Raw genomic sequence first — 23,972 nt, 5'->3', positions numbered from 1 at the left:
AATTGTAAAACTACGCCTAATGAAAAGCTGCTATGTTGTGTCATATTTCATCGCGATAGAAAAAGATGGATGACCTATAAGCTGGTTATGGATTGGCTCTGTACAGTCTAGAGCTGGAGGCCACATCATCTAGTAAAGAATCAAGGATTTTTGTTCCTTGATGCTTTCAAGTAGTCCAGCAATTGGTTACTTGAAAGTGGTCAAGCTCTGACCGCTACCGGGAAGTTGATGAAGCCTTGAGTATCTCTAATCGCAATTGCGAAGCAGATCCAGCATACTTGAACACATGTATTCAGTACATCAGCTGTGAATGGCTTTAACAAGTGCTGTGTAACAAATACATAAGATAAAAGTGAACATGATGTACTAGGGAAAGAAATGCAAGACAACCATGTTAGTGGCAGTGTCATTACAGATTCTCTGAACAATTACAATGGCCTACAGATGTCTTTATCTGATATTATTTTCTGTATACCAGTAGTTTTGTTGTCTCCTTCAGTTACTTGTAATAAGAAACCATTTGTAAGCATGTGTACAGGTATACATGCTTTTCTTTAATCCCTTGTTGAACGGTGGTGGGTCGTCTTATATTTGGAGTCATCTTGTATTCAGCTGTCATACAATTTTTTCTGTATTGGTAAGACTTTATCATGCCACTGTTACGTGTCTGTAGTTTTCCCAGTTCTTACTGGGAAGTCCTCTGAGCTGCTGATACAATTGTTATTGTTGCAGTGGCAAAGTGAGTTGATCTGCCATTGTGCTGAATTCTGCAAGCTAGTGCCGAAAGGTCCACTGCAGAAACAGTTAAAAGTATACTATAATATGGTAGATTTGGTAGATTTACAATATCTTCCTGCAGTACCTCTAAAGTAATAGGGACTGTTAGTTTTAAAGGAATGGTATAACGTCCCTTTGGCCACCATACAGGATTTATATGCATGAATTAATTTTGGATACGAACAGTGTTCCTGGACCAAATTAAGTGGTTAGTCCAGTATCATCTCTCCTACATTTGCCCATCGTATGGAGATATGTTTTCCTGTCATACATCTTTACAAAATAATTGTATCTTTTAGTTATTCCATTTTAGGTATTGCTTTTGTATTGTTCTCTGGTCATTACCTGACCCTGTTAGTATGTCACTGTCTTAAATCATTTGTATGGTATTCGTTACAGGCACTGCTAGCAAATGAGAAATTGCCAAACCTAGAGTCTGTTCAAGTTGGCACAAAATATGCACAGTATAATGTTCTTCAGCGCATGAGATCTCGCGATCGAGATGCTGTTAGAAGACATTCACAGGTAAGCTTTCAGCTCATAATTTGTTTGCCACTATGTTCATTTAAGAAGTGAATCATAATTTATCAGTATAAAAAAAATGAAAATGCAGTAATCATAAAGAGTCATGCACTGGCCAAAAGACACTAATAAACCAAAACACTTGAGTTCAAAAAAAAAAACAGGAATGGAAAAAATTCAATTCTGGAAACAAAACAAAACAAGCAAGCAGGGTACATGGGAGCCTTGATCCAAGGAAACCAGTAAGTCTTCTTACAGTAAAAAATTATGCTTATAGCCATGAAGGTTCGAGGAGCTGAAGTGCAGCTTTTATTACTATGTTTTCATTATACATTGTAAAAATGGGTGTACAGATTGATAAACACAAAGTGTATTTGAAGTGCTGTACCCCCTTTACTCCTCCAATTCATTGTGACTGTGTCACTTTCCTCTCGGGCATGTATACTCCCAATCTCCTTCAACCGATTTAAGCCCTCTGTCCTCCACTGCTTGCTGCCAGTCCTCCAGTTTGCGCTCCACACCATGTTTTTTGTTGGTACATGCACGTAACGATATCATCTAAAAATAACATGTACCAGGGGGCTTGATCTCGAATTCCTTCTAACAGGACAAAGATGTAGGGACTAAGTCCTGATCCCTGATGAAAGCCAATTCGAACTGAAATCCTTCTATTATGCCTACATTGCTTATTGTCCTTCTTATTTCATTTTTGTACGTTTCTTATGCAAAATGTACGTACTGCTCTGATAGTAACTTCTTTCTCGTACATTTTTTCTTGCCATAGCACTATCATATGCTTCCCAAGATCTACGAAGGCCACATGCAATTCCTGATTCTTCTCGCAATGTTTTTCCATAAGCTGGTGGAATATGAGGATTACATCTGTTGTTCCTTTTCTTGGCATAAATCCATGGTTGCCACGAGTTGTGGAAACTGGGGAATATCAGGAACTTTCAAACGTGTCAGGGAAATTGGGGGGGGAGGGGGGGGGGTTCAGTGGAAAAATCTCGTTTTTGTCTACTCTCAGTAGACAAATTGATTTGTTTACCGAGATGTGCATCGTCGCTGGCTGGGCACAGCCGAGTACATGAGCTGCTTCCGTACTCCCTCTTTCGTACTGCTTCTACCTTTTCTACTACTCCCCTCAGCATGCAGTCAGTGCTGCTACCACTTCTTGCTGCTAGACTAGCAGCTGTCAACAAGAGAAAGGGAGGTGTGAGGAGTGCTTTGTGTGGACCTGATTCTCAAAGATTGTTGACACAGTGACCGAAGACAGTGGTCATGTGTACATGAGTTGTGTATGAGTGAATGTGTGCATGCTCTCGTTTTCTGACAAAGGCTGTGACAAAAAATTTAGTTGTGAGAGTGTGATTGTCTTTTCTATGTGTCAACATGGTGTCTGTGATGTGTAAATAGCGGGGCACATGGGTGGACATCCATGACTGGCCAAAACCACATGCCATTTCTGTGGGTATCTCTAACGGATCGGACCTGCCAATCTGAAGCCCATCATTTTCCACTAATGTGAAGGCCTTGCCCATCAGATCCAGTCTCACTGATCTGCCTGCAGGCAAGGTCTGTCCGTGTGTGTCATAATGCAGCAGATTTTCGTGTTTTATCCATGGGCTCAGGACTGCAGTGCTACTCAGCAGGCCAGAGGCTACGGGCAATGGATTTCAGGAATTGTGACAGTCTCACGGCAAGCACATTTTACAGTGCCGCATTTTATAGACATTTTATTTATTCTATTACGTTTTTGGCACTTCGAAAGTAGTTTATGTATTAGATAATATGGATGCTAAGAGGAAGAAAATTGTGGGAGTCACTGGCATTTTGTACACTATATACTCACGTATATTTCTTGATACAAAAACCACACAATACCTGTAAAATAGTAGATATAACACAGTGGGTAATAACCGACAATAACAAACATAGTAGAACCTGTGTTTTATTGACAGCCACTTATAGTGTTGGTTTACACAACTCTTCCCTGCCTTATACACTTCTTTCAAGAGGCCTCCTTTTTCTGATGTTATTTTTGAAACCAGTGAAGATATTTTAAATCTGTCTTGCAACTCCAATGAAATGCGTATTTTTGTCATGAAATGTGTTTTGTTTTGTTGAAATAAAATAATATCAGTGGTCTTAATGAAACATATATCCATATGGCTCGGTTTATCAACCTAAAAACAGTTCATTGCAAAAAATGTTGATGTTAGTACTTACGTTTTTTTCTCACATGTTTAGAAATATAGAAGTCCTTACATTTTTTGCCAATTTATGTCTTTACTTACCATTGAGATCTCAAAATTTGTCCCTCCAGCAGGCCCATAGCTCTTTTGTGGAATGTGTGTGGTGCACAGCATCCCTGAGCCTCTGCAGCCTTTATTCTTTTCCCAAGCTGCTTTACCTTTACCTTTTCCTTTCCTGTCCTTCCGTTCCCTTTGTTACTTTCTTTCCTTCTCTTGGTGTTCTTCTTTATGTCGGCCCAGCTATCCTCATGACTTTGCTTTGTTTCGCTGTTTTGGTTCAGTTGATTTTCCTCCTACTTTTTTGCTCCCACCCCCACCCCAGTCTGTGTTATTCGATCTCCATCTCCAAAATTTGAAATCTCAAGTGTGAGCCAGATGGGGAAAAACTCCCTTTCTAGCATCTTGGGCGTAGGTTCCTCTCCCACTCCCTTCCCCTTCCCCTCCCTCTCCACCAAAGCCCTTTGGCCTCCTTGCTAGGTCACCAGCTCGGTAGTCAGTCCATGTGGTGGAGCTGTTATTTACCCATCTGACTGAGTCCCCTGACAACACAGGGATGATCATATTACTGGTACCTGCACTGAGAACACCTTGTGCATGCCTAGGAATGGTTGCCCGTGTTTTCGGGGCATTGAAACTTCCAGTAACGACTGTCCTGCCAGGCACCCATTGCTGTGGGTGGGTGGCGCCCACAAGGCGAGCCCATTTGCCCTGTTAGGCGTGAGTGGTACCAGGGCAGACATGTGGCACATGAAATGTGTTACTCTCTATCCATTCTACTCTTCCTCAACACAGTTCTGTCTTAGTCCGTGTCGAGCGACTTCTGGATATGTGACACTCCAAAGCAGCAACGTCGGGCAAAAACCTTGGGTGTCTTGCGTACGAGCAACCATGTCACGCTACAAGATGGCTGTTTAGAGCCACCCAGCTGTTTCTATAAAACGGCGTCCCTAACCTGTAGAATACTGTAGCTGGAGATTAAAGCTACAGAATTATGTTTACTTAAGAAAATAAAGCGAAAAGGAATGATTTACAAAGGGAGGAGTCTGCATGGAGAATTTCATAAGTATCATCAACTACGAAGATCACCAGATAAGTTCCTCGAATACACATGAATGAGCAGAGGAGCATTCGACTATCTCATCTATAATCATCTTGTAAGTCTTTCCGCTCCCGGGATTGGAACGACTCCTTACCCTCTCCCTTAAAACCCACATCCTTTCGTGTTCCCCTCTCCTTCCCTCTTTCCTGATGAAGCAACCTTGGGTGGCGAAAGCTTGAAATTTGTGTTTGTGTTTTTTATCGTGTCTGTCAACATACCATCACTTTCTCGTTTGGTAAGATACAGCATCTTTGTTTTTATATATATATCATCAATAAATTAAATACAAATGTTGTTTTACATGATCAAGAACTTTTAACAGCCAATAAATGCACAGAAATGACTATTACATGACAAACTACGCTAAATCCAATCATAAGCACACAGATTGATACCCTTGAACAATGAGTGGCTGTGGTGTAGGGGTAGCGTATACAGTTCACAACTAAATGTGAGGAAAAGGTCCTGGGTTCGATTCCCAGTCGTTCTTATATTTTTACTGACTCAGTTACAATTCTGTCTACTAAGTTTTATGTATACTGTTTACACTGCATTGCTAAGTATATTTTTAAGGTCTTGCCAAAGAACTTGATCTTCACACCAATCCCAGTATATCACATGCATTTAATTCCTAATAAATTACAACGAACCATGAAAGTTTACAAATATTTGATGTTGCGAACGTAATTCATCAGCAGTCAGTGTTGAGATCAAGCATTTCAATTACTCTAAATAGTCTGTAAAAGTAAAGCTTGCAAATTTTTTGAAAAGAAGGTCATACGTTTTGTGTAATGATTTGTCTAAAAGTACGAAATAAAAAATATTGGGGAAACATTTGGTGCACCTCATTTTCTGATCATGATTTCGAGCATCATTCAAAGGCACGTAGAACGTTTCTCTGATCTACTTATTTTTCTTACACAAATCATTTCATAAAATGTTTGACTGATTTCTTCCATTTTTGAATTTCAAGTTTTATTCAGAAAGCATGATCTTACTGATGCCTCGTTTGCCTTCCTAATGTACTTGAATCGAAGGAAGCCTTTTTTACATTTAAATACCACACCAATGTATCTTTTTATGTGCAAAATAGCTAGGTCTAGAACAGATGACATTTTTTACACTTCATTTACAGCAGCTTTTTATGTAATATTTCAATTTTTCCTTAGCTTATTAATTAAGTTTTCGTTCATCACCCTGATTACTTTCAAGCAGTTAAATCTTTTCATGCCAAACTAGACCTCAATCCGGTCACTTTGATACCCCATGTACCAGTTTTCTCCCTTTGTTTGGCAATGGAAATTTGGACAAAACCTCATGTTGTAAGTTATAGGGAGTCTTGTTTTCACTCTGCTCACACATTTACAAAATCATAGCGAGTGTTAATCATATGATAAAATAGTCCTTTCTGCATGCTGTCATTTCCAAAATTCGTCGTTTCGATATCTTGAACCTTTTATGAGATAGGTAATTAGAGAGATGGACTCTGGGGAGATGTTCTGGGATGGGCCTAAGGATTTGAGTTGTGACTGGAGATCCTGCTGGATTACTGGAATGGGGTCAGTGTGGCAAGATTTGTAGGTGGAAGTATCTGACAGTTGACGCAAGTCCTTCCACCAGGTAATCCTTGCAGTTCAAAACAATGGTGGTGGAGCTTTTGTCTGCAGGTAGGATCATGAGGCCGAGATCAGTTTTTAGATGGTGGACTGCAGTTCTTTCTGCGGATGTAAGGTTAGTTTGCATGTTGAGGGATTTGGGGAATTATGGTGAGGCAAGGTTCGAGGTTACGAAATTCTGGAAAGTTAACAGGGGGGTGGTTTGGGGGTAGTGGGGTGGATCACGGTTGGATAGAGTAGCGAACAGAGTTAGGCAAGGTTCAGTATTGGTCTTTGGTTGAGTATGATTGATCAAGCTGGCGTCAAAACAGTGTTTACACTGTAGGGAGCAGGAGAAGGATAAGGAGAGAAAGTCCGTCACAGGTTCAGAATGATTGAATTTGGGAGTGGCTAAAATTTACAGACGCGCGAAATTTGGCACGGACTTCGATGCGAGATGCCTTTAATAGGTTCCACAACGAATCATTATCTCGAAATTTGGTAGAAATTCTCGTCGTATGTAAAGTACACAAGCGGCAAGACGCAGTCAATACCTTCGCTGCGCAGTGCCGATGGTACTGTTACCAACGACTGTGCCGCTAAAGCGGAGTTATTGAACGCAGTTTTCCGAAATTCCTTCACCAGGGATGATGAATGGAATATTCCAGAATTTGAAACACGAACAGCTGCTAGCATGAGTTTCTTAGAAGTAGATACCTTAGGGGTTGCGAAGCAACTCAAATCGCTTGATATGGGCAAGTCTTCAGGTCCAGATTGTATACCGATTAGGTTCCTGTCAGATTACGCTGATACAATAGCTCCCTACTTAGCACATATACAACTGCTCGCTCACCGATAGATCTGTACCTACAGATTGCAAAATTGCGCAGGTCGCACCAGTGTTTAAGAAGGGTAGTAGGAGTAATCCATCTAACTACAGACCTATATCATTGACGTTGGTTTGCAGTAGGGTTTTGGAGCATATACTGTATTCAAACATTATGAATCACCTCGAAGGGAACGATCTATTGATACGTAATCAGTATGGTTTCAGAAAACATTGTTCTTGTGCAACGCAGCTAGCTCTTTATTCGCACGAAGTAATGGCCGCTATCGACAGGGGATCTCAAGTTGATTCCGTATTTCTAGATTTCCGGAAAGCTTTTGACACCGTTCCTCACAAGCGACTTCTAATCAAGCTGCGGGCCTATGGGGTATCGTCTCAGTTGTGCGACTGGATTCGTGATTTCCTGTCAGGAAGGTCGCAGTTCGTAGTAATAGACGGCAAATCATCGAGTAAAACTGAAGTGATATCTGGTGTTCCCCTGGGAGGCGTCCTGGGACCTCTGCTGTTCCTGATCTATATAAATGACCTGGGTGACAATCTGAGCAGTTCTCTTAGGTTGTTCGCAGATGATGCTGTAATTTACCGTCTAGTAAGGTCATCCCAAGACCAGTATCAGTTGCAAAGCGATTTAGAAAAGATTGCTGTATGGTGTGGCAGGTGGCAGTTGACACTAAATAACGAAAAGTGTGAGGTGATCCACACGAGTTCCAAAAGAAATCCGTTGGAATTCGATTACTCGATAAATAGTACAATTCTCAAGGCTGTCAATTCAACTAAGTACCTGGGTGTTAAAATTACGAACAACTTCAGTTGGAAAGACCACATAGATAATATTGTGGGGAAGGCGAGCCAAAGGTTGCATTTCATTGGCAGGACACTTAGAAGATGCAACAAGTCCACTAAAGAGACAGCTTACACTACACTTGTTCGTCCTCTGTTAGAATATTGCTGCGCGGTGTGGGTTCCTTACCAGGTGGGATTGACGGAGGACATCGAAAGGGTGCAAAAAAGGGCAGCTCGTTTTGTATTATCACGTAGTAGGGGAGAGAGTGTGGCAGATATGATATGCAAATTGGGATGGAAGTCATTACAGCAAAGACGTTTTTCGTCGCGGCGAGATCTATTTACGAAATTTGTCACCAACTTTCTCTTCCGAATGCGAAAGTATTTTGTTGAGCCCAACCTACATAGGCAGGAATGATCATCAAAATAAAATAAGAGAAATCAGAGCTCGAACAGAAAGGTTTAGGTGTTCATTTTTCCCGCGCGTTGTTCGGGAGTGGAATGGTAGAGAGATAGTATGATTGTGGTTCGACGAACCCTCTGCCAAGCACTTAAATGTGAATTGCAGAGTAGTCATGTAGATGTAGATGGGGCAAAAAGTGAGGCCTTTGGAAAGGACTGATATTTCTGTGGGACTAAGACTTCTGGAGGAAAGGTTCACGACCGTTTTGTAGGTCTGTTAGTTTTTCCATCATTCCATAGTCGTACCCTCATCTCAGCGTATCTTCATCTATATACATATTTCACAAGCCACCCTACAGTTCATGCCGTCACTAGCCATTCCCTTTCCCATTCCTCTTGAAAAAGGAACAAGGGAAAAATAACTGTCTGTATTACTCCACAAGACCCCTAATTTTTCTTGTTGTTGCAGTTATTACACAAGGTGTACATTATTGGCTGTAGGACCATTCTTCAGTCAGCTGTGAATGCCAGTTCTCTAAACTTTCTTAGTAGTTTCGCAAAAAAAGATTGCCATCTTCCGTCCAAGGTTTTCCGTACAATGTTCTATATGTGGTCTCTATTATTGAAGAGCTACACTTTCCTAGAATTCTCCCAATAAACTGAAGTCGGCTATTCGCCTTCCATATTGCTGACATTACGCACCCATTCCGTTTCATATTAATCTGCAGCATTATGTCTAGCTATCTAATTAAGATGATTGTGTCAACCACTAATACTGTATTCTAACATCTACATTAACTTACATTTTTCTACATGCAGAGCAAGCTGTCATTCATCACACCAAATAGAAATTCTAAGTCATCCTGTATCCTCCTACGGTCATTGACGATACTTTCCCATACATTACAGCACCATCAGAAAACAGTCAAGATTGCTGCTCACCCTGTCCACCAGATCGTTTATGTATACAGACAACAAGAGCAGTTCTCTCTCACTTCTCAGGGCCGCGCACGAGTCCACTTTATCTGTAGTGTAATTAAAAGACTGGAATCAGCTCTTCCAAAACTGACTGTTATATTGGGAGGCTGGAGGTCAGTGGAAAGGCTTACAAGGCGTGGTCAAAAAGTAATTGGAATTTTTTAATTTTGTTATCTTTATGCATCCGATTTTCAAAACATTTATTTATTTTATCTTGTCATTATGCATGTTTCGGATTTGTGTTAGCATTTTAATCTGTTTTGAATATTTAGGGGCATTGATTACATATTAAACAACACAGAATGTAGCGAGGGGGGGGGGGTTTCTAAGTTGACAGTGCACCCCCAGGAGGTCAGGTTTGCAGCACACTTAACAATGGGTCACCGAAATATTGTGGTCACCGGAAACTCTGATATGGCAGTATACCCGTGGACTGTTCTATCAACTGGTAACACCAGGTGCAACTGAAGAGTTGTGTTCTGGCCGGTTAAATTTCTTGCTCCCACCACTGTATAGGAAAATTACTGTAGCTGTTGCTTGGAGGAGGAAGGTGGTGGTGTTCAAAGGAGGAATCAGACATATTCAGCTTTTCTTTGCACATTCTAAAACTTTATTATCCCAGAGGTAAAATATTGGTTATGGTAACTCCTTTTGATTGGAAAACATTTACATGGATTCTTATGTTATTGTGAAGTTGTGAAGACATACTGAAACGTGTGGGTGTTTTTTCAGGCTCCTCGATCTTCACTACGCTGTCGTGAGTCACGACGTTCTCTATCGTATGATGCTCGTCCATTTTCTGCACCGGGAGCAGAAGGTGCAAGTGGGGGCAATGACCATCTAACACACCATCAGCAGCAACTTGGTGAGAGACTGTATCCAAAAGTGCATGCCTTGAGGCCATCATTTGCTGGAAAGATTACAGGCATGCTACTTGAACTTACTCCGGCCCAACTTCTCATGCTTCTTGCTTCCGAAGAAGCACTTCGACACAAAGTGGAAGAAGCAGTCGACTTGATACAAAGTCACAGCCAGGAACAACTTGCTTCAGAGGCACTTCTCGGTAAGCATGTGTGCGTGCACACACACACACACACACACAGTAATTGATTTTTTGACCAGTGCATGATAAAAAAGCCTCAACTCCAAATCTTAGTAAAAAATTAGAACTTTGCTGGCTTTATTGTAATATCATACTTCCAGTAAACAGTGATCAGAATAGCATTAGTGTCTGCTTTAAAAACTGTTCCATACGTGTTGTCAAAGTCTAATGCTAAGTATACAGTGGGATACTTTTGTTGTTAAAAATGTGAAATTAGCCTATTGCTTGGTTTTCAGTGTTCTGGGATCTAGTCATGAACAGTTACTTAAATCTCTGTAGACTGTTTACTTTGTAATGTAAATAGTTCTTTCACCCTGAATAAAATAAAAGAAAAATACACTACCTGTGCCATACTTGGAACTCAAAACATATTGAATGATGTATGAGTACAGCATGGGCTTCGTTGTGAATGTTATTGCTCAGATTGTTCTCTCTGGAGTTCACTATCGTCAGGTGGATGCGAATGTGTGTCTGTCATTATTTTTATTAAGAAACCAGTGTCCTTCAGAAGATCGCTAAATCTGAAAAAAGTGAAGGTGAATTTTTGTCATCACTGCAGTATAAAAACTACAGTCAACAAATAAATTGATATCTTGGTATATTAATAAAAGTTCACAGTATAACAATTTGCTCAACAGCTGATTAACATCTGAACATTGTATCTTCAAACACTCAACATTGAAAGAAAATAAATTACAAAAATGTTATCGAAAATTGGAGGAAGCAGCTTTGTGACATCTTGAAGGACATCTTGAAGGACATCTTCGTAAGAACTTTGGCAGGTGTAATACCATACAGTTCATGGCCCATACAGGACTAATTTCATTCAGTATCCGCTTCCACATGATGAACAAGTAACACAACGGAAACACACACACATAACATAACATATTAAAATAGAAAGTCTAGTATATTTCAACATTACCTTGATTGTAGAAGTGGTCAAAATATAAGTGACAGTGTCAAATGGTCGATATCACAAGACCTATATCTACAAAAATTTGTTCTATCAAAGCCCTGATAAGCTGTGGAGTCCTACAAGGCTTGGTATTGGGCCCTCTCCTCTTCCTACTCTTTATCAGTGACCTTCCTCCAAGTCTCCTGAATGCCGGCCATGGTGGCCATGCGGTTCTAGGCACTTCAGTCCGGAACCGCCTGACGCAGGTTCGAATCCTGCCTCGGGCATGGATGTGTTTGATGTCCTTAGGTTTAAGTAGTTCTAAGTTCTGGGGGACTGATGACCTCAGATGTTGAGTCCCATAGTGCTCAGAGCCATTTGAACCAAGTCTCCTGAATACTTCTCTTGTGTTGTTTGCAGATGACACAAGCCTGTTTTTCCAGGCAGACTCAGCTCTCCAATCAAAGTAGTAACACAAACAAAATTTATAGAAGAATTTGAATTTCAAACAAAACAGGAAGGTGTGTGTGTGTGTGTGTGTGTGTGTGTGTGTGTGTGTGTGGAAGGCCAGTGTATAAAATCTTATCAGTATAGTGCATCTTGTTTATATGTATTTTTACTTCCTCTTGTATTTAACGTACGTTTCAACAGTATCAACTCAGGTGCTTTTAGAAAACTTGTAGGAATTTGTAAAGAAAACTACACTGGTAACATTAGTTGATAATTTAAAGCCTCCGTTTTCCTCAAGCGTTGGTATCAGTAATTTGCAGTGAATGCTTAGGAGGTAATTTGTACGACTTTTTTCCTTTTTTATTTATTTATTTATTTTTTATTGAAATACCGTCCTTGTGATTTGCAATATTCCTTTGGTTTTGTTTCTTTCCATAACAAGATGATGGCCATTATCTACAGATCTACACAGTCACAAATGACATAATTTTCATTTTTTTTTTCTTTTTCTGCCTAGTGGCTGAGAATATAGAGAAGTGCTGTGAATGAGGGAGTAACACATCCTGCTTCATTTCAGCCTATTTACAGCATCCAGATTATAAAAAAAGATTGAAGTAAATGGCAGAAATCTGTTGTCCACAAAAATTGCCATTGTTTCAAATAGTTGGAAAGAAATACAGCATAATTCAAATTTTATTAGTAGTGTTTGCTATGAACTTTATATTTGTAAGATGTAATTGTGTCATGAAATTTGACTCCTACATCAACAGTCACATGTTTGCACGATACTGTACTCTTAATTTACAGTGTGTTCTTAAAGGCAACATGTATCTTCAGGAGGACAGAAATAATGTAATTGATTACAGCAGCACACACACACACACGATTGTATTAAATACAATTTTACTTTTACTACATATCTCTCGAGCCATTTACACTTAACAGCTGTGCATCTTTTATCACATTGTTTGTTAGTATCGTTCTAACTGGGTTTTTCTTATTGAACTTTCTAGATTTAGATGTCTTCAGCCTTTCTGAGCGTGGAAAGAAGCCTTCTAGTGGAACTTCGCGAAATGCAGATGCAGAAGAGGCAGCAGAGGAGAGTGAAGACAATGCACCGCTTTTTTACAGCCCTGGGAAAAGAGGCTTTTATTCACCTAGACAAGGAAAAGCCAGCTTTGAAAGACAGAATGCTTTCCGGAATGTTGGCAGGTAATTCTGCGTTAACACCATTGTTTGACTCTTATCAATTATTAGCTTGCTCGCCCCCCCTCCCTCCCCATATGTGTGTGTGTGTGTGTGTGTGTGTGTGTGTGTGTGTGTAGTGTTTCTTTGAAATAAATTATTATTCCAGATAAATTAACCTCTAATGAACACTGACAAATTCTGTGCATAAAAAAGTTTTTGCAGCTGTTAAAAAAAAGTTCATTTTTGTGGTGGTGGTGGTGGTGGTGGTGGTACTACTACTACTACTAGTAGTAGTAGTAGTAGTAGTAGTAGTAGTAGTATTGTTTTCACAGAAATGAACACTGGCAGCTTTCGTTTTGACTGCTGAATTTATGTGAAAGTGCAACAAATTTTGCACTGGAAACATATAGATGGCAATTACTTTTCCTAACACAAAACAAAATATCAAAATGAAGTAGTCTGTAATAAGTATAAAATTTTCTTTGTATTTATACGATTCACAGAGTTATGTACAGTTTCCAACCCTTATTGGATTACAGCCAATTATTTATTTATTTATTTGTATTGTTTATTTGAAGCCCAGAAATCTTGTACTGTGTAAACACAAAGATATGTTTAGTAATGACAGCAATGCCTAACATTTATCTTAAATAGATAAAGCTTTCAAAATACATGAAAATTCAGCCCACATATTGTACAAAATGCAATAGTGGCTACAATAGCATGAATGAAAAGACTTGGAATCCATCCTAATTAAAATATAGAAGACATGTCCTAATAGATCTTTTTGATTATGAATGCAAGCATATTATTTCTGTTTAACTCTACAAAACAGGACAGAAATTCTGCCCTAAGCAGGAGATAAGCATAATAAGTAACTGCAAGCACTAGTGAACACTGTGAGGGAGAGTATAAGGTCAAGTAGTTAATGCAAGTTTGCATTGAAGTACTCATCTACAGAATAAAAACTACATTTCATTTGAAAATCTTTTTGACAAAAGAAAATTCTCCAAATATGAATACAGGATACTGCCAATACAATAAGTTCTTTGAATACTGGCTTGGTGACAGATTGTATTGGTACTCTGTTATTATTTCTGTTATTACTTATTATTATTTTTTACCTGATGAACATTTTTCTTTGAGTAACTATCTAAAGAGTGATGCCATATGCTATTATTGAGTCCACAATCCCATAATAGCAATTTTTATTGTGTTTGTATCACTGATAGCCTGAGAATTCTGAAAGCATAGCAAAGTCTACCAAGCTTGTTTTACAGTTTTGCCATGAATTCTGAAAGCATAGCAAAGTCTACCAAGCTTGTTTTACAGTTTTGCCTCGTGATGGTCTTACTGGAGTGAACTGTCAGTCCAGACTCCTATAAACTTTGTTTCTGTTACTAGTTCTATTTGTTTGCCATCAATCTGCAAGGACGTCCATATAGGCAGAATCATTTTGGGATGGGTGAAAGAGCATATGAGGGTCTTGTTTGTGTTTAAAAGTAATTTATTGTAGTAGGTCCATGAGAGAAGTTTTCCATCGGTGTCATTAATTTCGAGCTTCAGTTACAGAGCTGAGTCTGCCTGGAGAAACAAGTTTGTGTCATCTACAAACAACACAGGGTTGATGTACTAGGAAGACTTAGAGGAAGGTCACTGATAAAGAGTGGGAAGAGGAGAGTGCCCAATACTGAGCCTTGTGGGATTCCGTAGCTTATCGGGGCTTTCTTTGAATAAATTTTTGTAGATATAGGTCTTGTGATACCGACCATTTGCTTTTGGTTGGTGAGATAGGTTTGAACCAATTATTTGCTGTACCACTGATACACACTAAAACATAGTCAGTGAATATACGCACGTGAATTAAAAGAAAGGTACACGTTAATCATATAAGTGAAAAAGCATCGAAACCTCAGGTTTCGTCCCAGAAAGTATTTGTGCTAATGTGGGGATAGTGTCAATCATACTATGTCTACTAGTAAAATATAATGTTTAAAAAGCTTTAAAAAGAAATAATATGTATTTTCCAAAAAAAATACACAAAAAGCCTCTAAAAAGTAAATAAATAATACCTATTGTCCCTTTAAGTTTAATATTAGTAATAATATTGTGATCCAAGCATCGTCATGGTGGGGGACTGCTAAGTAAATAAAATAAAAACAGGATGCATCTAAAAATTATAGAGTATGAAATTTAAATACAAGTAAGTGACCTAGACAAAATAGGTAAATTTCAAAACAATGATTGTAAATCATTGAGACTAAGTCTTAATTAATTCACTCTGTATTCGCAATATAGACACAATCATCACCGATGACTACCCGTTCAGGTTGCCGCATTTGCTGATGCCCCATGTGCCACATACCATGCGTGGCCTCCGAAGATAGGTTAATAAGTAAAACTAAGTTCATAGGTAATTATGTAAAAATATGGTGTAAAATAAATAGGTATCTCTATTCCTTAACAATTTTTGGCTACTTAAAGATGGATTGGTATTAATATTGTATATAATTTGTGTCGATTTTTATGAACTATAAGACACACTTTTTTCTTCGAAAAATTGCCTCCAAAATTCAGGTGCATTTGTTACTCGAAATTAATATAAAAGTGTCCAGTGTTTGATCTAATATTCCCACCAATCTTAAAAATCTCCATATATTCGATTCTGTGGAACCTCTCTCCATCTGGCAACATTGGATTCAACTGGCAGCAGCAATGCACTGATGCGATGAAACCATTTAAAATGTATGAGAGTGGAATGGAACAAATGGATGATGGAAGATAAATGAGACCCAACATGAATTCATGCCGAAGTGAGCTTTAAAACAACCTACAATCAAACAAGTGTGTCAGGGGATAAAACAGTCTTGGTCTAGCGTAAGTAACACTCTTGGTGGCAGTGAAAAGACTGTTTTTTATATATTAAAAGGACAATGAAGAAGAAGATGTTATAACCTTTAATCACCAATAATTGCGTGGATATTCAAACACTCTCACTTAGAAACAATAGCTCATTACATGATAACAACTCAGTATATTCAACTGACGTGCCGTGACGTGTGGCCGGCGCTGTTCGTAGCTAGGTGGCACTCCCGCGCTCAGCCGAGTTGCGGAGCACCTCTGTCGCCATTTGCACGTACTGTCGTGGCGGCACTGTAAATGTCGTGGCACTGTCACAACACTTTTCCCCCCTTGAAAAAAAAAAAAAAAAAGAGTATGGTCGAAAATGTCCAGACTGAAGCTCGTACGTGGAATGTGCCTCCTGGATGAAATGATGGGTGAAAACTCCGGAGCAGCATCCATAGGTGTCGTGGACCTGGGGGTGTGCTCCAGCAAGATGGGTCCCGGAGAAGGCGGCGTCACGACTGGGGCCGGTTCCGGTGTACTTGGAAGCGTTAGCGACGTCTGCTGCAGCAACACGTACGGTAGATCGGCAGCAGCGACAGGACTGGCGTCTCGGGCTGGTGAAGGTGAAGGAAGGGGCGGTGGCACCGGCGTGGCCACCACTCGTGGGCGCATCTGGTCGTAATGGCGAACAACCATGCCATCGTCCGTACGTATTTCACAAAGCCAGCGGCCGCGAAGAGCCTTGACCACCCCTGGAATCCACTTAGGGTGAGATCCATACCCTTGTGCCCACACGTTGGCGCCCACCGAGTATTTTCCCGCACTAGGGGACACAGCACAAGGCCTGACGGTGAAGCAGGTGCATTAGAGTGCGCGGTTGGCGGCCATGCAAGAGTTCAGCAGGGCTGCGATCACCCAGAAGCGTGAAGCGATAAGAACTCAGAAATTGCAGCAGAGTGTCATCTGTGGAAAAATCACTAAGGAATTTTTTCATCTAGCTTTTGAAAGTGCGGACAAGGCGCTCGACCTCCCCATTCGATTGCGGATGGAAGGCCGGTGCTGTAACATGAAGAATCCCTTGTCCAGTACAAAAATCACGGAAGGCCTGCGAAGAGAACTGAGGGCCATTGTCCGTGACGATCGTGGATGGAAGACCTTCTAGCGCAAAGATTTTGGACAAAGCCAGCGCTGTTGCCGCAGTGGTGGGCGACGGACATCGAACAACAAACGGAAACTTCGAGAAGGCGTCAATCAACAGTAGCCAATAAGTACCGAGGAAGGGGCCGGCAAAGTCAGCGTGCACCCGTTCCCATGGCTGCACCGGATCAGGCCATGGAGAGGGCATTGTACGAGGTGCAGCCAGTTGTGGAGCACACTGACCACACGCAGCAACCATGCGAGCGATGTCCGAATCAATACCGGGCCAATAAACGTGCCTGCGGGCCAGGGACTTAGTCCGAGAAATACCCCAATGGCCTTCGTGCAACAGTTTGAGAACATCTTTGCGAAGAGAGGCTGGCACCACGACCCGTGGAGATGCGCCATCCGTGGCCAGAAGAACAACACCATCACGAACAGACAGACGAAGGCGCAAGGCATGGTAGTTGCGAGGGGAACCGATGCCCGGCCCTTGGTCCTGTCCGGCAAACCCCGTTGAACTAAACCGATCACCTGACGCAGGACCGGGTCCCGCGCAGTAGCCGACGCGACCTGTGAACCTGTAAGTGGAAAACCCTCAACCATACGACGTTCTTCCTCATCAATGTGGAAACAGAGTAGTTCATCACGATCGAAAACCGGGTCGGGGCCAATCGGCAATCGCGACAATCCGTCAGCGTTGGCGTGCTGGGCCGTGGGGCGATAGTGAATCTCATAGTGAAAACGAGACAAGTATAAGGCCCAACGTTGCAGGCGTGAGCTGCCTTATCCGGAAGTGACGCCGATGGGCTGAAAAGAGAGACCAGCGGCTTGTGGTCGGTGATGAGGTGAAACTTAGAACCATACAAAAAAACGCTGAAATTTTTCAGAGCATAAATGTTAGCGAGCGCCTCCTTTTTGATTTGAGAGTAACACCGTTGCGCATCGTTGAGGGTCTTGGAAGCATAGGCGATGGGTCGTTCCGACCCATCCTCATACCGATGGGCGAGAACAGCCCCTAGGCCATACTGTGACGTGTCAGTCGCCAGAACCAAGTGCTGACCCGGACGGAATGTGGCAAGACAAGGCGCCGACTGCAAATGAGCCTTCAGGCGGACAATAGCCTGCTCACACTCGTCGGACCAACAGAAAGGGACGTTTTTGCGTAACAGCTGATGCAGAGGATGAGCTACCGCCGCCGCGGATGGAATGAATTTGTGATAATAATCAATCTTGCCTAGAAACGCCTGAAGTTCTTTGACCATAGACGGCCGGGGTAGAGCGTTAATGTCCGCAACGTGCTGACGTAGAGGACGTATACCCTCACGGGACAAGTGGAAACCAAGATACTCAATGGAGGGTTGGAAGAACTGTGACTTGTCCAGATTGCACCTCAACCCAGCCGAATGTAAAACCCGAAACAGGGAACGCAAATTGCGAAGGTTCTCCTCAGTGGAGGCCCCCGTGACAACAATGTCATCCAGATAGTTTATGCAGCCGGGAACAAAAGCCGTGAGCTGTTCCAAAAACCGCTGAAAAATGGCCGGCGCGCTAGCGACGCCAAATGGTAACCGCTGGTACTGATACAACCCACAAGGAGTGTTGATGACGAGAAATTCCTTGGAAGAAGCATCCAACGGCAACTGATGGTACGCCTCCGATAAGTCAAGTTTGGAAAAGAACTGGCCCCCAGCGAGCTTGGTAAATAACTCCTCAGGACGAGGAAGAGAATAAGTGTCAATGAGGCTCTGAGCGTTGACAGTGGCTTTAAAATCACCACACAATCGCAGACTCCGTTTGGTTTAGAAACCACCACGATGGGCGATGCCCATTCGCTGGAGGTAACCGGGAGGAGAATCCCTGAAGCTGTTAACCTGTCTATCTCAGCCTTGACAGGTGCACGCAACGCCACCGGAACAGGGCGTGCCCGGAAAAACTTAGGGCGAGCCGCAGGTTTAAGAGTAATGTGGGCTTCAAAATCCTTGGCACGACCCAGACCAGCAGAGAACACGGACGAAAATTCAGAACACAATCCATCCAGCTGTTGATACGGAATATCCTTAGATATGAGGTGCACAACATCATCAATGGAGAACCCGCACAACTGGAAAGCATCATAACCGAACAGGTTTTCAGTGCCCGCATGATCCACCACATAAAACGTGAGGGGCCTAACAACAGACTTGTAGGCAGTGGAAGCATCAAACTGGCCAATGATAGGAATTTTCTGTTTATTATAAGTTCTCAGATTTCGCGTAACTGGAGACAAGGGAGGGGAGCCCAACTCCAAATACGTTTGAGAATTACTGAGAGTTACTGCAGAGCCAGTGTCCACTTGCATGCGAATGTCTTTATCCAGAACACGAACAGTAACAAACAACTTACTTGTTTGAGAAAGCACACAGTTAACATCCATGTCCGATGCCTCGTCCTCGTCGGCAGGATCTTCAGGGGACTGACACACAGAAGCAATGTGGCCTTTTTTCCTACAGGAATTACACGTGGCCCAACGTTTTGGGCACACGGTCCTGTCATGCTGTACGAAACAACATGGACAAGAAGGAAGTGCGGAACGAACCTGCTTCTGTGGTTGCTGTTTTCGCTGCGAGCGTTGCAGGCCAACGCGACATTGTTTACGTGAGTGAACCGCCGCCACATCTTCGTTCTCTTCTGAAACAGGCAAATTGTCCGTGTCGAAAGTTGACTGCACAGCGCCTACATCACACCGTGCGTCTATTTGCGCGCCAGCAGTGTGAGACACTTCAAAGGATTGAGCGATGCTTAGAACTTCCGACGACGACGGGTTTGGCAGTTGTAGGGCACGTTGCCGAACTTCTTTATCAGGAGCAAGCCGTACAATAGCATCCCTAACCATTGAATCAGCATAAGACTCATGATGAGTGTCCGTGACAAACTGACATTTCCTACTCAGACCGTGTAGTTCCGCCGCCCAAGCCCGGTAAGATTGATGGGGCTGTTTACGACACCGGTAGAACACCACGCGTGCGGCAACGACGTGGGTGTTTTTTCGGTAATAAGCTAGACAATAAGTCGCACATTTCTTCGAAGGACAGAGAGGCAGGTTCCCGCAGAGGGGCTAACTGAGATAGCAGCTGATAGATCCGTGAGGAAATCCAAGATAGAAATAACGACTTGCACATAGGAGCGTCGACAACGCCGAAAGCCAAGAGGTGTGGCCGCAAACGCTTCTCATAATCCTCCCAGTCTTCAACGGCCTCGTCGTAAGGAGGGAATGGAGGCGGAGAAGAGGAAGACAGACGATGAGTAAGCGACGTCGACAACGCCTGAATAGCAGCCATCACCTGTGCTTGTTGTGCCTGAATAGCAGCCGTCAGCTGTGTTTGTTGTTCAATGAGCGCTTGCATAGGCTGTTCCATGTCTGCCCCTTCACGAACACACAAATCCACAACACAGAGAAAATATCCCATCCTCGTCGCCAAAAAGTGTTATAACCTTTAATCACCAATAATTGCGTGGATATTCAAACACACTCACTTAGAAACAATAGCTCGTTACGTGATAACAACTCAGTATCTCGTATTCGACTGACGTGCCGTGACGTGCAGCCGGCACCGTTCGTAGCTAGGTGGCGCTCCTGCGCTCAGCCGAGTTTCGGAGCGCCTCTATCGCCGTTTGCGCGTACTGTCGTGGCGGCACTGTAAATGTCGTGGTACTGTCACAACAGAAGAAAAAGTTTTATAAAGTAAGAATTTTTTTAGTCTGGCTTTGCAATCTAATGATAAAAATGTTATTAAAAATTGCTTAGAAGTTAAGGTGTGTCTTATAATTCATAGCTTCTTATGGTCTGTGAAATACGGTAATTATTTTGAGGTGTGGGTGAGTGTTGCACAGGACTGGAAGAGTGACTCCAAACAGAAGAAATTTATACTTCGCAATAATGAGAGTATGCTGTTCTAGACAGGATGGCGGCAGGTAACTTCGTGGTTTTTAGCTGGCCCCTGATGCGATGATGCTTGGATCAAAATATTGCTGCTTACATTAAACTTAAAAGTAGCAATACGTATTGCCGACCACGGTGGTCTCGCGGTTCTAGGCGCGCAGTCCAGAACCGCACGACTGCTACAGTCGCAGGTTCGAATCCTGCCTCGGGCATGGATGTGTGTGATGTCCTTAGGTTAGTTCGGTTTAATTAGTTCTAAGTTCTAGGGGACTGATGACCACAGCTGTTAAGTCCCATGGTGCTCAGCGCCATTTTGGAGCAATACGTATCACTTTTTTACTTTTAGAGGCATATTACACAAACATTTTTTAGTTCATTGAGACAGTACAAATGGATTTCCAAGAGCTTATTTCTTATTGATTGTACATTTTGGTAGGAAATATGGAGGGCTGTGTTAGTATTTACTTTAGGGACAGTGGGTTGGAGGTGTTTACTGTTTTAATAACATTTTTGTTACCATTACTGTTTTGAGAACAAATGACTGTGGATGCTACCTGTTCGTATAATAGTTCATGGGGATAGTCGCTCTCAGTGCTTCGGAAGCAACGAAATGAAATTACATAGAGTAACTGGCACAAGAGTTATAGCGCTCTTGTGGCAACCAACTTCAACACGGATGCCATTTCCACGGTGGTCAGAACATTGAAGAGAAGGCCAACGAGTTAAAATCGGCCTCGTCAATTCCCAGCATTGATTAAGTCTGTAGACACTAACAACAGATCCACATAATTTTTGTTTTTTTGTGTAGTAAACTTTATTACAGTCTCATGGTGAAATTTCATTGTTTTGATACACCTGTTTATGATGATCACAGTTGTGATCTTCGAAGTCCAAACAAAAAAAAAAGCTGATAGAATAAAATGACTGAGTACAAGCACAGAATATGCTACTGAGGAAGTACATAAAGAAACTTAATGTGCAACACAGGTGCGAAAATTACTGAATTATTAGTTTAGTAAGTCACAGTTGCAAAATACTAACATGAATTCTTTACCGACAAATGGAAAAACTGGTAGAAGCCGACCTTGGGGAAGATCAGTTTGGATTCTACAGAAATGTTGGAAAATACGAGGCAATACTGACCCTACAACGTGTCTTAGAAGATAGATTAAGGAAAGGCAAACCTATGCTTCTAGCATTTGTAGACTTAGAGAAAGCTTTTGACAATGTCGACTGGAATACTCTCTTTAAAATTCTGAATGTGACAGAGATAAAATACAGAGAGCGAAAGGCTATTTACAATTTGTACAGAGACCAGATGGCAGTTATAAGAGTCGAGGGGAATGAAAGGGATGCAGTGGTTGAGAAGGGAGCAAGACAGGGTTGTAGCCTATCCCCAATGTTGTTCAATCTGTATATTGAGCAAGCAGTAAAGGAAACAAAAGAAAAATTTGGAGTGGGAATTAAAATCCATGGAGAAGAAATCAAGGTTTGCCGATTACATTGTAATTGAATCAGTGAGTGCAGAAACTGCTTCAGTCACACATTGTAAATTTTTCAGGAGAGAGAAGAAGCGTCATAATTCCTCCAAATTATCAAATATTTTAATCCCCTCGCCCATCATAACTTGTATTTATGTTGCTGTCATGCAAAAATTTCCGAATTTCGACTTAAATTAGGCTCAGGAAAATTTAAAATTTGATTCAGACTTGCACTGTTTTTGCACTCAGTTGGGTTTAAAGACAGCTGAAAACTTTGAAAAAGGTAATCATTAATTTAAAGTTACAGTATTGCAAAGTTATCGGAAAACAGGAATACAACAAAGTAAATCGCTCTTAAAACAGACCATTCTCAATCATTGTATCGTTGTCATGTGCAATGGGTGGCCAGGTAAATAGTTCATCATAAAAAACTTTGAAGTTTTCGGGAATATGAATTATTGTCTTCTTGATGTGTTCCATTTTCTTGATGTTGATTGGAACTTTCCCTGACGGGTAGGCTGCAATACTTGAAGGAAAATAAATATCTCTGTTCCAAGGAAGCGGGTTTCAGCAGCTGATAGCTGTGCTTTTGTAATCCATCAGTGGAAGTGTATGCTACGATTACCCCTTTTTCTTTAGGGTTATAGCGCAGGTCTGTATATCGAGTGGGAGCAAACTTGAATTTTCCTTCTTTTGGCACACTCCTCCCTACACATTCTCTGGCTAATGGGCTTTTTGTGTAATATTCCTTCTACCAATCATCAAAATGTTTTACGTCATGGCGAGTAGCTTGGCGATGTGAAAGTTGTTACTGGACTGAGCACACAACTCTTCATATTCATCAGGAGTATATATCTGATCATTTTTGTGTATCATCCTCCTGATAGTACCAAAATCTTGATCATTGGAAGATATGAATGCCCTTGAACCGGAAAGTAATGAAAAATTTGTTCAAAACGTCCTGTATCTGTAAGAGCAAGGCAGACTCTTATCACGGTGTGATTCCGATTCTGTCTGCAGGTGCCATTGGAAAAGAAATACAGATTTTTAACATTTGATATAATATTAGTGTCAGTGTATTTCAGTAGCATGCTGCGTATCTCATTGGCTCCTTTGTGGGCTACAGGAATATTTCAGATGTCATAGTTTTTAGATTTTTTATCCTAAAAAGTTCACCCAAAGTTGCCTCAAGTAAAATATATCCTGAAATGGGATCGCTGGAAAGGGGAGATTTTGCATAAAGTCAAAAGAAAGTGCGACTGTGTCTTCACATTCCGCACATAACTTGGTGACGATTTGAAGTTTATTGTAAAATTCCTTGGCTCGTCTTTTGTGGATAGCAAGTTCAGCATGAGCAGCCCTTTTAGCTGCATCACCAATAGAGGAGTTCTCGATTTTTACATAAAGTTCTTCACAGTTTATGCAGGTATGTACCTGTGGATGTCTGAACCGCAATGAAAAGTTGTCATGAAAATATATAGGATAAAACTCATATTTTACATCCAAATGAGGGTACTTCTCTTTATAAAAGGAATGCATTTTTTTTAACATCAAGGCGGGCATCAAGATAACTGGTATCTTTGGTGCCACAGTGGGTAATCTTGGTGGGGAATGATGAAATATGCTCATGTATTTTAGAACAAACTTTGGCAGAAATCATGTCCTTCTTGAGATTTTTACCTTTTTTAT

At 41.5% G+C, this 23,972-nt stretch overlaps 1 protein-coding gene across 1 annotated transcript in view; it reads left to right on the top strand.

The window, feature by feature from the left end:
- LOC126237499 (E3 ubiquitin-protein ligase UBR5) overlaps positions 1-23,972 on the top strand; it is a 370,559-nt gene that overhangs the window by 299,390 nt on the left and 47,197 nt on the right. Inside the window, exons 40-42 of the mRNA XM_049947657.1 lie at positions 1,177-1,302; positions 9,991-10,321; positions 12,722-12,920. Of these exons, the coding sequence (XP_049803614.1) occupies positions 1,177-1,302; positions 9,991-10,321; positions 12,722-12,920 (656 nt within the window). The remainder of the gene's footprint in view (positions 1-1,176; positions 1,303-9,990; positions 10,322-12,721; positions 12,921-23,972) is intronic.

Source organism: Schistocerca nitens, chromosome 2 (genome assembly GCF_023898315.1).
Source record: "Schistocerca nitens isolate TAMUIC-IGC-003100 chromosome 2, iqSchNite1.1, whole genome shotgun sequence".
NCBI lineage: Eukaryota > Metazoa > Arthropoda > Insecta > Orthoptera > Acrididae > Schistocerca > Schistocerca nitens.
The sequence above is the reverse complement of the archived record's forward strand: the minus strand, read 5'-3'. Positions and strand labels throughout refer to the sequence as shown.